General features: G+C 37.3%; 1 protein-coding gene across 7 annotated transcripts in view; it reads left to right on the forward strand.

Annotated features, from left to right (window-relative positions):
• Positions 1–15,762, forward strand: part of ST3GAL3 (ST3 beta-galactoside alpha-2,3-sialyltransferase 3) — a 203,742-nt gene that overhangs the window by 108,758 nt on the left and 79,222 nt on the right. For all 7 annotated transcript variants that reach the window (XM_034414877.3, XM_060689876.2, XM_060689878.2 and 4 more), the window contains one exon: positions 11,132–11,226. In XM_034414877.3, the coding sequence (XP_034270768.1) occupies positions 11,132–11,226 (95 nt within the window). The remainder of the gene's footprint in view (positions 1–11,131; positions 11,227–15,762) is intronic.

Here is a 15,762-nt window from a genome sequence, read left to right on the forward strand (position 1 = left end):
GATATTCAAGGTTTGTGAATTTTTTGTTTTGAAAATATAAGAATGTTTGCTTATTGAAGAGCATTTACAATTATTCCTTTAAAGTACCACTATTTGCCATTTCTGTTTCTTTTTTTTCCTTTTTAATCAAATAAGAATTCTGGAATGTTTCAAAAAGTTATGACTGCAAATGAATTATTACAACTTTTGATGCAGGTCTTTTAAATATTTGCTTTAGGTGTAGTCAAATCTATGAACCTCTTTTTCCTTCATTCCAATGCAAAATAAAGGATCTTTTAAAAACATTATGGCACTGCTATCAACAACTAAAACGATCAGTCATGTTCTTTATTATGGTCACAGACCAATCCAGATAATAGCAAAGCAAACAAAAGATCAGTATGAAAAACATGTTAGCAAGATCTAGATAAGCTCACAACCTAAGTAATTAATCCCTCGCCTGATCATTTTTTGGTGCAATAAGCCTCACTGCAGAATTTGCCCATATTAAGAATCTTTCAAAAGAAAAGAAATATAAAATATAGCAGGATTACTTGGTTTACTACTCAAAAGCACAAATGCATCATTAAAATAGGACATGACTCAGTTTTTCAACCTCCCCCCGAGTCGGAAAGACACATCTAGTCTCTTATAGATAGTCCTCAAATTACAACCATTTTTTTTAGCGATCATTCAAAGCAACAACACCACTGAAACAGTGACTTATGATCGGTCTTTGCATGTACAGCTATTGCAGCATCTCGGCCATCACATGATCAAAATTTGGGTCCTTGGCAACTGGCTTGGATTTATGATTATTGCATCATCCCATATTGCATCATGTGATCACCATTTGCGACCTGCTCCGCCAGCTCACAACAAGTAGAGTCAATGGAGGAAGCCAGATTCACTTAGCGACTATGTGTATTACTTAACTGTAGCGATTCACTTAATGACCATGTTAAACATAATAAAATCAGGCACGGTTTTAATTTTACCTCTTAAAATGGTAACAGTCTTATGTGGACCCCACTAGAGTCTTAACCCGGCGATGCCAGATGGGGCCGGCTGGGGCCGGGAGTTAAGCGCTTAATAAGCTTAGAGTCATTACAAACAGTCCAAATCAGGGGTGAAATACTACCGGTTTGGGCCGGTTCACCCAAACCAATAGTAAAAAATGCTACCAGTTCGTTGAACCAGTAGTAAAAAAAAATGTAAAAAAAAGGTTCCCATTCAAAATATCTTTATAGGTGACAGCTCCCCCTCATTTTTTTTTTTTTACTTTTTAAGCATTTTTTTACTACCGGTTCAGGCGAATAAGTAGTAAATTAAGGAAAGGTTCCCAAGATCACAGCTGTGCCACGTGCGATCGTTGGAACCTTCTTTTTTTACATTTTTGAAGCATTTTTTTACTACCGGTTCGGGCAAATAGGTAGTAAAAAAAATGCTTTAAAAAAGTAAAAAAAAAAAAGAGGTTCCGACGATCGTTCCCAAGATCGCGCACCACAGCTGATTCCCCCCCCTGCTGTTCTGCTGACCTCCCCAAGCCTCCTTTTGGCACGTAGTGCGCATGAGCATGCAACACATGTTTGGTGCGAACTGCGCATGCTCAGTGCACACGTGCAGCTTCAAACCAGTAGCAAACCGGTTCAGATTTCACCACTGGTCCAAATCCAACCCCTCCTGAATTCCATTGGCCATTATGTAGCGTCAATTTCATATTGAACTTCAGTTGAGTAGATTCTTATATATAGGCTTGAATAAATCTATGCTGCAATCTAATGGATGGTCCTGGTTCTTTGTGCCTAACATCTGCCATCAATACACAGATGATAATCAGATGTATTACTTTTGTTATCTTTTATCAAGTAAGTAGCAATGTTCTGAAAGCTGCCTTAATTAAAGAACAAACCAGATAAAAATCAACAAGTTGCAATATGTTGTAGCTTATATATCTTTTTTCGCACTTGATCCCTGCTCACCAACAGAAAATGCAGTAATTCACATTGTTATGATATGATCACAATCCATAAGCTAGCATGTATTCTAGCAACTTCTACAATATTGCAAGGAATGGGGGATTATTTTCTCAGTTAGCAATGCATACACAGTCACTTTCTTGGTTGTCCCTAAAATGGAGTCAGTTCAGAAAAAAAAACATATAAAAGATATAGAATATATACCCTGGTGTGGTTCCTTGTTTGTAAGTTATCACCAAATTGCAGAAAACAGTTGGTATGAATTCAGAAGTATATTCAGAAAAGAATCAGTATTTTTTTTTTGCTTGATGTCCATATTTATAGGCTGAGTTGAAAGTGGAAAAGGCATGTCATGAAATAACATCAGTAGACTTTGGTTCACGCAATGCAAATGGAATCCCTGTTACGTGTAACGGAAGAGTGTTATCTGCAATAGTTTCCAGTTCTAATGGCTACAGGGGTCATTAGTATAGAGTTTGCTATTCTCCAATAATGACTTTGTTTCTGTTGTTTTGGGGAAGAATTCAAGTACACAGTGTACAAGCTATAAACAAGAGCTACATGGCTGTTTTTGAAATAATAAAGCTGAGCAGAACGATCCCCTTCTTTAATTATACTTTATCTAGTTCACAAAGGAACAAACATAGCCCATTGACCAGGAGTAGAATTCTGTTATGACTCTCAATATTGTTTCATGCCATCTGGAATTAGAGTGATATGAAAAAGAAAAGTTTCTTCTTAAGTTTTTTTTTTTTAACCCCTTGAGACTTTTTCAAATTCCAACTACACATAAAATGAGAAGAGGATCTGTTCCCTGAGATGGCTGTGTAGTTCTTGGAGTTAAGGCTACCTTGTCTAGGAATGTTTTTTCCCCCAGCTCCAGTTGGTTTACCAGATTAAATTGTTTGGTTGTTTATATTAAATTTTTATGGCACCCATCTTACTGATAGAGTGACTTCTGAAATGGTTCTAATACCAGAATGGACTGCCTATAATAATCCATAGTCTAATAATTTGATCTTATATTGTTGTAGCATGTTCTATATAAGGTTCCCCTTGAAGATACTTTGAATTTTCTAAGAGTGTAAGAGTAAGAGCCAAGCACAACTCCAAGAGACTGTAAACAGTACCAATGAAGGGATTCTCCTACCTGCCAGAAGGATAAGCTTTTGATACCAGAATATTTTCAGAAAAATATTTCCTCTGATAGTTAACAGCTGGAGTGATTGCCTGAATTTCTATGCATTCTTTTGCTCCAGGCGGCTTATGGTACAACCTCTTATAGCAGTTTCCAGCTCAGCCCCTTGTAGAAAAATATATTACACATCAAAGATAACATTGAAAGAAATGATAATGTAAAGATTTGATTTGAAATGAACATAGTTCCAATTATAAAATAATATATGTACAGATCAGATTTTTACTTTTCAGTAGGTTGTTAAGAAAAAAAATCAATGTGAGAAAGAAGCAGCATACAAGTCTTGATGTTAAAAAGTTGCATGATAAATTGAATAGCTTCAAGTATGGAATGTTGGGTGCAAATATGGAATTATTTGTTGAATGCCATAAGAATGGTATATGACAGAATGATTCAAATGTAGCAGGGAAGGAGACAAGGATATGTAATATTCCTTTGATAGTTTGAAGTGTTTATTGATAAATGTATAAGAAATGTTTAAAGGTGTGTTTTTGGGGATGTGAATATATGTATGATTGGTATACATATATGATAGTATGATGGAAAGAAGTAGTGTGTAGCATTTGGTCTATTGTGAAAAATGAATATTTGTTGTAAGAAACAAAAATGGTTGTGTATAAGAGCATGCTTCTGCTTGCTTTATGATAGTGAGGGCTGGATATCCAGGAGAAACAAATTAAATTGGATGCAGTGGAAATGGGGTGCTTAATTGTGTGTGGTAAAACAAGGAGAAATGTATGGGTGTTGAAATCAATGTAGATTGACTACAATAGTGGATGATGAGTGAAAATGAAGCATTCATGATTCATTCATATAAAGAGAATTACAAAACAAATCTAGGAAGGAAATGTGAATTGGTTGAAGTGAAGGGGAAGATCAAGAAAGTCATGGCTGGGTAAAGATAATGATATCCTCAAAAGAGAGTGAGAAGCTTAAAGAGCAAATCACAATGAATGGATAAGGTAGAAATAAGAGATATAGTGAATGAATTTGAAGTATTGCAGATTTAGCTTTATTTTATTTTATTTTATTTTTTTCAGGCCTAATTTCTTTGGTTTACTATTTCTTATCCCTTTTTGTGTTTTGCCTAATTTTGCTTACTTCTGAAGGAAGTAGCATGCTGAATATGCATGCTTGTATGTAACGATATTTAGTTACTTTGCGGCTGCAAATTAAACAGTCAAGTGGTGTGCTTTTCCCTTGTCGTGGATAAATCCAGGGCAAGGATGTGGTTAAACACTCAATTACTCTGGCACTTGGTAGAGAGAACTGACTCCCACATTAAAGTCTAAACAGAAATAGCTTTTGGGTCAAACTGAGGTCCAAAGGATATTTCTCCTTTGTAACCATAAATCTCTGAAAAACAAGCTTTGTAATTAACCCAGCTGACATTATCCAGTGCTACTCACACTCACACTATAAAATGTACAATATGTTATTTGGATCTGATCAGACCAAACAACTGCTTTTTCTTCTCATAAATAATTTTAAAGTGTTGCTTCTTAGCAGCTTTCCGGAGTCATTTACAAAGAAAAAACCTCTGCAAATAGAGGCTCATTTCTGTAGTAGAAAGAAAAAGCATTTCACATTATTATTATTATTATTATTATTATTATTATTATTATTATTATTATTATTATTATTATTATTATTATTATTATTATTATTATTATTTTATTTATTTATTTATTTATTTATTTATTTATTTATTTATTTATTTATTTATTATTTGGGCTTGTATGCCGCCCTCTCTCCAAAGGACTCAGGGCGGCTCACAATAATAAATACACAAATTCAATTATAAAATATAACAAATATAAGAACCTGTTAAAATCACATTTAAAACCCCTTCAGTCCAATCCAGCCAGGCCAAATAACCATGTTTTAAGATCACGGCGGAAGGAGTGAAGGTCAGGAGCCACCCAGAGCTCCAGGGGGAGCTGATTCCACAGAGTACGTGCGCCCACAAAGAAGGTCCGCTCCCTGGGAGTCACCAGTTGACACTCTCTGGCCGACGAGACCCCAAGGAGGCCCTCCCTGTGAGAATGCACCAGGCGATGGGGAGCTGTCGCTGGCCGCAGATGTCCGCCAGGTATCTTGGGCCTAAGCCATGTAGGGCTTTATAGGTAATTACCAGCACCTTGAATCTCACCTGGAGGGCAACCGGTAGCTAACGCAGGTCCCGGAGGAGGGGTGTAACATGAGAGTGTCGGGACACTCCCATCACTACCCGCGCGGCCAGGTAGTGCTGCACCAGCTGAAGCCTCCGAATGGTCTTCAAGGGCAGCCCCATGTAGAGACGAATCTGCGCAAATGCCCCCTTGGTCACGGTCGTTACATGATCGTCCAGAGTCAACCGTGAATCCAGGAGGACATCTAAATTGCATGCCCTTTCTGCAGGGGGCAACACCTCACCCCCTATAGCCAACGATGGAATATTCTCCCGGAACCGAGATGCCGGTACCCACAGCCATTCCGTCTTGGCAGGGTTGAGCTGAAGCCTGTTCCTCCCCATCCAAAGCCGCACCACTTCCAGGCACCAGGACATCACATCGAGGGCATCACTGGGTTGATTTGGGGTGGATATAAAAAGTTGGGTATCATCAGCATACTGATGATACCTCACCCCGAAACCACGGATGATCTCCCCCAGGGGCTTCATATAGATGTTGAACAAAAGGGGAGAGAGGACCGACCCCTGAGGGACCCCACTCTGCCCCCCCTAACACCGCTTGCGAAAGCCCAGAGAGGTAGGAGGAGAACCACCATAAAACAGTGCCTCCCACTCCCAACCCCTCAAGGCGCCGCAGCAGGATACCATGGTCAATGGTATCAAAAGCCGCCAAGAGATCTAATAGGACCAGGACAGAGGGATAACTCCTGTGCCGAGCCCTCCAGAGATCATCACCAGCACGACCAATGCCGTCTCCTTCCTGTACTTGGGCCTGAAACCCAACTGGTATGGGTCCAGACATAATGTTTCATCCAGGGCCAACGGGAGCTGATGTGCCACCACGCTCTCAACAACCTTCGCAATGAAGCGAAGGTTGGAGACAGGACGAAAGTTATTCAAAATAGCTGGATCCAGGTTCGGCTTCTTGAGACGCGGTCTCAACACCACCTTCTTCAAGACGGCCAGGAAACTCCCCTCACTCAAAGAAGCAGCTATCACTGCCTGGATCCAGCCATGTGTAACCTCCCGGGCCGAATAAACGATCCAGGAGGGACATGGGTCCAACACACACATGGTAGTACTCAGCTTCGCCATGATCCTGTCCACTTCCTCGGGAGTAACAGGATCAAACTCATCCCAAATCACCAGACCCATTGCCACCTCCCCCACTGACCCTGCCCAGTCGGAGTCCAGTCCATCCCAAATCCGAGCAATCTTATCCTGTAGATGTTCACTAAATTCCTTGACCCGCCCCCGCTGGGTTATCCCCCGATAGGGTTATCCTCCGTTCTCTGGTTCAAAAGGGAGCGGGATACCCTGAATAGGGCAGCCGGGCGATTATCTATGGACGCGATGAGGGCGGAGAAGTAAGCACGCTTCGCCACCCTCATCGCCACCAGATAAGATTAGGTAAAAGATCTCAACTGTGATCGGTCCGATTCGGAATGACTGGACCTCCAACAGCTCTCCAGACCTCTCCTGCGACGCTTCATCTCCCGGAGCTCCTCAGTGAACCAAGGGGCCAACCGGGATCTGCATCGGGTCAGAGGTCGCAAAGGCACGACCCGGTCGAGAGCCTCGGCAGCCGCCTCTTCCCAGGCACCCACCAGAGTCTCGACCAGGGCGTGGGAAAGAGAGAGAGGTATAGTCCCAAGCTCCATCTGGAACCGCTCAGGGTCCATCTGGCGCCTGGAGCGGAACCATATAGTCGGTTCCGCCTCCCAGTGGTGGGGGGCGGCATAATGGAAGCCCAGCCTAAGGAGATAGTGATCGGTCCATGACAGGGGTTGGATAACTAGCATGCCCCCACCGAACTCACTACGCCACTGCTCCAAGATAAAAACCATTTATTTTATTTTTTTTCATCATCATCATCATTATTATTATCATCATCATCATCATCATCATCATCATCATCATTATTATTATTATTATTATTATTATTATTATTATTATTATTAAATTTCAATATGCTTTCAGGTCTTTCAAGCCAGACATTTGTGGAACATTTTTTCCTTCTTAATCGTCAGAAAAATAAAGAACATGAATGATTCTCATTATTTGGCTAAACACTGGTGGTTTGCTCAGATATTATCACTGATGTCATGCCACAAACCGATATTGCAAAAGGAAAAAATCCAGTGTTCTGTTCAAGACAGTAAATAGCTTTTTACTTTGAGAGGACTAGTAGGCAATTAGGGCTATTAAAGATCTGTTTACAATAATCCATCTTCTGTTGGTTGTGGGGCTAATATTATAGTTGCTATACAAGTTGTTTTCAGATATTGGCAGTTTTAGAATTAAGGCAGCCTACATCATTATTTTTGAGGAATAGGCCAGCAGAAAAAAAGAAATGGATTAGAGGGGAACATAGAAAGAAAGAAAAACAACTCACCTGACTCTCAAAGAAAATGCATTAGTAATAATAACAAGATTTGTTTAATAAAAATTGATTAAAAGCTTTGTAGTGAAATGAAAGATATTTCTATTGAATAAATATATTTAACAAAACATTAAGGATCTATTTTTCTCCTTGAAAAGTATAATGTAATATTAACCCCTTTCAAAATTAATCTTTTTCTTTCTCATTCCACATAATATCTCCTGAGGTAGAAATGAGTGTGCTGTCAATAACTGCTCACTATGTTCATCTATTCCTCACCAGCCATTTTACTGATAAATCTCTTGCTCTTGTGATTGTTTTGGTAAAAATCAATCTAATCCTGAATATGGTTTGAGATGGATTCTTTTTGTTGCTTGATTTTGGAGATTATATTAAAGATTCAGGTTTGTTCTGTATATATGTTTGCCAGTCTCACGCATCATATTTTTATCTTCTCCCTTCTGTGTTTCCTTTTTTATAACTCAGTTTAAGATTTTAGATAAAACTGCTTAGGCAACCGTTCAGATAACAATAAATGTTATTGATTTTTTTAAAAAAGCTCTTTTTTATGTGCATATTTCCCTAATTTCCCACTGTTTTATTTGTTGCTGATTAACTTAAACAAAGAGAACAAATTTCCTGTCTCCATATATTATTTTAGAAATACAAAAAGAATTTTTCCCCTCTGATCATTCTGACTTTTAGATCAATGCTTCTCAAGGTGTGGTCTGAAGTCCCCTAGGGGGTGATCGAAGACCCTCACATGGATCTGCAAAATCTAAATTTGTCAGCCTATGATGAAAAATAATATAATATTAAAATCCTATCTAACTATTGTGAGAAGCAGTAGTTGCAAACATTGTATCAGTCTTAAATTTTAATATGACAAATATTGATAAATGTAACTCCTATAAACAAAAGCTGTTTTAAGGTCCTCCATCATATTTTTAAAGTGGAAAGGGGTCCTGTGAGAAAAAAGTTTTAGAAACATTGCTTCAAGATAGTGTCTTCAACAGTAGATACACATACTACTCGTGGTCTATTTCTTGATTTGAACCTAGGGGAAATTTGTTCCCATAATAATAAACATTGCTTTGGTTCCAGTGAAATCTTACTTATTACTTTAGATATACTATATTTTGTCAATAGAGTATTATAAATTTCTAAGGGTTATTGTGTGTTTTATAGTTATTGATGTTTTATAATTTATGTTCACTCTTGTTGGATAAGTGGGCAGACATATAGATTTGATTAACATAAATAAATAATGTAATAGAAAAATGTGACTCTTGGAGAGGATGCTGTAAATATATCTCTGTTGTAAAAAAGGAGTGGGGAAAGGTGCATTCTGGCAGAATATAACTTCCTATTCAGGTTCTTTTATATTATTGATATAAGATTTAAGATGGGAAAGGGTGAGACAGCTGTTCAGAAGGAAAATAGTGAGGGGAATCCTTTTTCTCATGCAGGCATACTGATCATTAATTATTTTTTTCTGTCAACCTGAAAATGCTATTTTAAATATTAACATATATGAGCAAGAATAGATATATCATCCTCACTAGTGCTGTTGTCATCTGCTTCACTCAAATTTGAACTAACTTTTCCAGAAGGATCCCTGGAATTTCTAACAATTTGAACTTAGCATATAGTTAGTTATCCTGCTGTTCTATTAATGACTCAGCATTACATATTACTTTGAAATGGATTATTTAACATTGTGGAAAATGAGGCACTTCTGACCAGATCTCTTTCTTAGGACATCACTAAATCTGGAACTTCCTAGCAATCATTCAGTGCCATTGATGTATCATTGCCATTGGACTTTGCCACATCCTCTTAGTTCTGTTGTTTCAAAGGGTTTTTTTTTCCTGAACTACCTTCAACAGTAAGCAATATAATTGCATTGGCTATACTTTCCTCTAGAAGTTTGCACGTTGCAGTCCTGATCTAATCACAGGGCAACAGGTCTAGAAAAAGGAGCCAAAATACAGGTTTGCTCTACCAAGAGGAATACCAACCTAGTGCCAAGTAAAATATTGTTAAGTTACTTCATTTAGTTTTCATGGGTTGGAAGGGAAACTGGAGTAAGTGAGTGGGCAGAATAATATACTGGTTCGATGACCAATCATTGAGCAGTAATTGACCGGTTACATATTAACTGTTGGGTTTCAGCAAACATTGCGGTCACACAGCACAGAAATCCTTGTAGTATCTAAAATGATGAGAACATCTCAATTCTGAAATTAAAAGATAAAATCTGGGCAATGGAATTGTTGTCATGTATTGCATAGTATGATTGGAACACATGCCCTGAAGTTTGTTTCTAAAAAGCTTCAATTAGTCTGACACATTTTTATTGATATAAAAAGAAGAAATGAAAGGATGTGAGCAGCAAAAACAGGATACTGTAGAGAGCATGTGTGTGTGGGAATGAGAGAGAATGAAGAAGAGCACACCACTGCTGGAGATAACAAAGTTTAACCTGTACAATTATATCCTGAGGAAAATATTTCCCAAGTACATTATATAAAGTATAGTTTTCTTTTAGTCATTTTATAGTGATGTGCTGCTCTAGTAGAAACTGTTGATTTTTTTCCTTCTAAATTCAGTAAACATAAAAAATGGCTACTGTTGTCAGAAATTTTAAAATACTAATATTTTCCATGTGTATAGTATTTCGCTATGTTGAAAGTATGTGATTCATTATCTTGTTATAAACCTAACCAGAATCTTGAAATAGCATTCCTACAGATGGGAAATTGAGTGGTAGTTGTTTGTTTATGACTACACAGTGGATTTCATAGTAGAGGTAAAAGTTGGAAGCAGGCACTTCTCATACACATAGATTTGGAAACATGATGGGGGATGGGTGTTGACCTTTTAATGTGTCCTGATACAGCTGGGTAGCCTGTTATGTGCTCCACTCTTTTATTTGTATTCAAACTGGTAAGTACACTTAATACATAAGAATACTTTGTATTCTAAGCAGTACACTTTCTTACACACTTTTAATTTCTGGCTAACGTCAAATATGATAAGTGATAATAGAATTTTATCTTAGCTTAGAACAATTGTGAGCATTATCTGTGAAACAGATCACTATAGCTTGCTCAACAAATTGTAGTTAAAATAACATGGTGTAATAGAATGATGTGATTACATACTCTCTATTGCTCCTGATTAGATGAGTACCACCATTATAGACTTTGAATTGCCTATTTGCTCTAAATAATATTAAAATGCTTACTCACACTCATTTCCAGGATAATGTTGAATAGAGCTATAAATTCCTTTTGTTCTGAATTTTTTATTTTATACAACACTAAGATTGTAAAACTCTTTCTTTTCCTTGAAGCTTTGGTTTTCATTTTCTTTTCTTTTCTTTTATAAAAGCATTCTGTTCATTATATTTATAGATTCTCCAAGCCAGCACCGATGTTTTTGGATGATTCCTTCAGGAAATGGACAAGGATTCGGGATTTTCTTCCACCTTTTGGGATTAAAGGACAAGGTAGGATAACATGTTAATCCACTATGTTTGTGTTCTGTATATTACCTTTAGAATTTATGGACTTGTATATTAAAGAAATTTGAATTCTCCTTTTTGGGCATATTTTAAATTTCTTTCTTTTACAGAATTTGTATAAAGTAATACAAAATTGTCCTAAACAGAGTACTATTTTATATTTTCAATCTTCTGTAGCCACTTAAGAAAGGTGAGTAAAAAGGATGTTGACAATGACATAATTGGAAACAAATTTGCCTCTCATAAAAGTTGTAATTTATGGAAGGAACTTGAAGACAGGAAATTATTCAACACAAAGTATACCAATTCAGGTGATAGTATCCTTTGTTTTAGTATTCCATAAAAAATGCTGGAATGGTTCTCCATGAAGTCTGCCTTGTTAAACATGATATTTAAGACAGTGTTTAGTAGATAAATGCAGTCTATCTGTCTTCATACCACAAAAAGGAACAGAGTAGAATGTAATTAAATATAAAAGTTCCATAAAAGGTGAAATATTTTATTATTTATATAGTATAATATTTAGTTGTATTGAAAGGAGACTCACTGAAGTATGAGCATGCTATTCCCAAATCCCATAACGTATCTTTTCTTTTATGTACACTGAGTGCATATGCATCAAGACAAATTCCTTGTGTGTCCAATCATACTTGGCCAATAAAAAAGTCTATTCTATTCTATCCTTGCACATAATTAGTCCACATTCTTTAACCATGGCCAAGATATGTAGGTACCTCACAGAGGTGGGTTTCAGCAGGTTCTGACCAGTTCTGGAGACCCCGTAGCGGAAATTTTAAGTTGTTTGGAGAACTGGTAGTAAAAATTCTGACTGGCCCCATCCCCATCTATTCTCTGCCTCCCGAGTCCCAGCTGATCGAGATGAAATGGGAACTTTGCAGTATCCTTCCCCTGGAGTGGGGTGGGAAGGGAGATTTTACAGTATCCTTTCCCTGCCACACCCACCAAGCCACACCCACAGTAGTAGTAAAAATTTTGAAACCCACCACTGGTACCTCACCTTTTATACATATTTGCCTTCCTATTGGAGAGGCATCCTTCCTAGAAAGGTGACAAATAATCGCTGTGCTTCTTCTTCTTCTTCTTTTTTTAAGAAATATTGACTGTGGAAGTGATTGGAAGTACAGATGGAAACAGGATTACTCACTAATAATAGATTTACAGGATCACTTTTCTGCAGAGGGTAGATTATGGATCTCTATGTGGGTTATTTTATTTTCATAGGCTGAGTATTTTAGCCAAGAAATATCAGCATGGAGAATTGTAGTACAGGATGACTGAATGTCTTTGGGCAGTCTTTGTTTTGTATTTCCAAGTTGTTGTCAGTTTGTATCATCACTATAGAGCTATGTTAATCTAGGGTTTTATGTTGGATTTTCTTCAGTTAAAACCAGAAACTACTATTCTTGAAATGGCTGGGAGCTGAAGCAGTGGGAGCAAATCAAATGAATGGCTTGTATAGTGTCCTCTTGGGACCAAACTTTGTGCCAGGATTCAGTCTAAAGCAGTTTGTACTTGTGGGAGGAAAGAATTATTGTTCTCAGGAAACTAGTAGGTCTAATGACAGTGCTGACAGACCAGAGCGTGAGTGAAGCAAATGGCACCCTTCTCGCATCACACTCTTAAGCACACATCACTTGAAATTCTTGCGTCAGCCTTTTTCCTTATCCCAGGGTAGGCACTGGGGATGAATTATTGTGACTTGTTGATGGGATCAAAACCTCATTAAGGTTTTCAGTCAAGACTAGTCTGATACTGGTTGAAACAGGATAGCAGGAGAAAGCTGCCGCTGATGACTGCCAGAATCAGAGCACCTGGGAGATTGAGCAACTTTCTAGAGAATAATATTCAGTTGAGCATCAGAAATCTGAGGTCTGAGTGTAAAATCTGGATGTTGTCAAGGGAGATTCACAACATAGTATATATCTTGGGAAATGCTTTGTGCAGATGTTTAGGACTTTGGGCATTTGTGTCATCAAGTGTTTGCCTCAAATTCAGATGAAAATTGCCTGGCATAATTTTGTCAACTTGAAGGTCAGCTAGCTTTACATTTCAGAATTTCAAACTAGTAGGTCAGAATAATTTTAGAGATTTTTTTTTTCTGTAAATAGATTTTAGAAGTCTTTATAGAAAATGACATGCCTTATCAGACTTTTAATGGAGAGGTTGGTGCCAGGAAAAAAGAGGCCACATAATTTCATCATCCATTTTGGGACATCAAAAGCAAATAAATAAACCCTAGTACATTTCTAAAGTTTAATATTACATACAATTCAGCCTAAGTCTTAAATACATATACATATATAGTTATTTTTCATGTGTAAGCTTCTTTTTTTCCCCTGATCTTGTGCTCCAGAATGGCATGAGAAGAGCATTCAACTGGAGTATTTATGATCTGGATGCAAACCGGAGATTTCCCATGATTTGTTGTTTCCCAACCTCTGACTATTTAGTGATAATTGTGCTTTTATTGTTTTTTTCTAAATTATTTTCCTGGTTTTGTTTTCCCATGCATCTTATTTTCTAAAATGGGAGATGATGCCCTCTGTGATATATCATTTGGAGCAATGAAGTGTACTTTGCTATGTACTACATTGAAGTGTACTTCATTGCTTTCCATTCTCCAGATTGCTCCAGGTAATGGGGATGTTTGCTAACTAGACATTGCCAATGTGTTTATTAAACTTACATATGAAAAATATCATACTGGAATTCTTTATTATATAAATTTTCTGGAATTAAGATGGTTTGGTCAAAGATACGGAGAGCAGCTATAGTTCAGCAACCAATAACAAATTACTGAACTTGATATTAATAATATCAAACCTGAATCCTAATTAGTACCTAGGAACAGTCTTCAAATGTTAGCCATGAGGCTTCCTTTTGATAATTTTGACATTGTAGGAATTTTCTCCTCAAGATAAGTACAGGTAGTCATCTACTTATAACGACAATTGGGAGCAGATTTTCTAAGCAAGCTAAGCAAGGCAGTTATTAAGTGAGTCAAACCCAATGTAATGATCTTTTGCCATGGTTAAGAGAATCATTGCAGTTGCTAAGTGAATCATGCAGTCATTAAGTGAATTCAGCTTCTCCCATTGACTTTGCTTGTCGAAAGCGAAGTTGGGAAGGGAAAGGCAATTACACAACCCTGGACACAACATCAGAAATATGCCAGTTGCCAAACACTCATGTGATCAAGGGGATGCTGTGTAAGTTGTAAATATAAGGACCAAATTTAAGTTGTAAATCACTTTTTTCAGTGCCGGTGTAGCTTCAAATGGATGATTGTGAGTTGAGGACTACATGTGTAAAGAAAAGGGATCACTAAGGAAATGGTGTGATTTTGCTATGATAGTAATATTAATAAGCAGACTCGTCCAATTGAGTATCCTCCAGAAATGTTAAAATAGCAATTATAGGAGTCTCAAGTCTCCAGATGTAGGAAGATTGGCCTATATGCCAACAAAAAGTGTGGTCTGCGCGTGTGTTATATTACATTCTAAGTATCTTATTATGGGGATATATTTAGCTTTGCATGTTCCAGAACTGGGAAAATCAAGAGGCATTTTTCACTGCTTCTTTTCTATGAATTTTTATATTTAGATCTTGACTTTAGGCTGACCTTGAAATTTGTGATGTTCTGGGAAAGGGATAAACATTAGAGAAAAAGCAAGCAATGACCACACAGAAAGCAAAGTCTTTCTCTGTTTCTGAAGTGTAAGTGTAGAGAGTTTCTCTGTGATATGTAAACATTTGTTTCTGTTCATTATGTTCCAACTTTCTATTCTATGTTTGAGGGAAATATCCTTATTTATCATTCTTCCCTCACAAGTCATGTTTCTGACAAATTTGTATCCCTCTTGGCTTTTAACGTTATTTCTTCCCATCCTTTTCTGGCTCTGTTTTCAGAATGCCAAAGAGCATCTGACTGTTTACACAGACATGGGGATTTGAGTAATTGGGCCCACACTATTGGTGAATTGTATGCTTGGGAACCCCTTTGTATTAAGGTGTCAGAAGGGTGTTTTCTGTTTATTTTTAATATACATGCATTTTAATTATTTTTTGCTATCCAGAATCACATTGGTAATATAAATTGATATATGCAAAAATAAATACAACTGCTATGGGGATGGAAATGATACTGGCATTATCATTTGTTTTCAGTGTTCATGTACCAATTAGTTTCGCTGCATTCACAGCCTGAACACAGAGCTAACCAATATGATTTTTGTTCGTTTCTCATTTCCTTTATTATATGATATCCTCCCCTTCCTGTTTTTCAAGGAGGAATTGTGCAACTGAGATCATTCAAAGTATTTTCATCCACATCATATAATAAGAATAAGCTCACATACAGTTAATGTACAAGGTTAAGGAGCTCTTGGACTAAGTCAAGTGGCCCAATAACCTAGGATATATTAAAGGTTAATTTTATTGTGACTTGAATTCTCATGAATACTGATTGAAACTTCCCTAGAGAAAAGAGAGTGTTCTAAA

The sequence above is a fragment of the Pantherophis guttatus genome, chromosome 3, assembly GCF_059756535.1.
Source record: "Pantherophis guttatus breed Tessera chromosome 3, ASM5975653v1, whole genome shotgun sequence".
NCBI classification, from domain to species: domain Eukaryota; kingdom Metazoa; phylum Chordata; class Lepidosauria; order Squamata; family Colubridae; genus Pantherophis; species Pantherophis guttatus.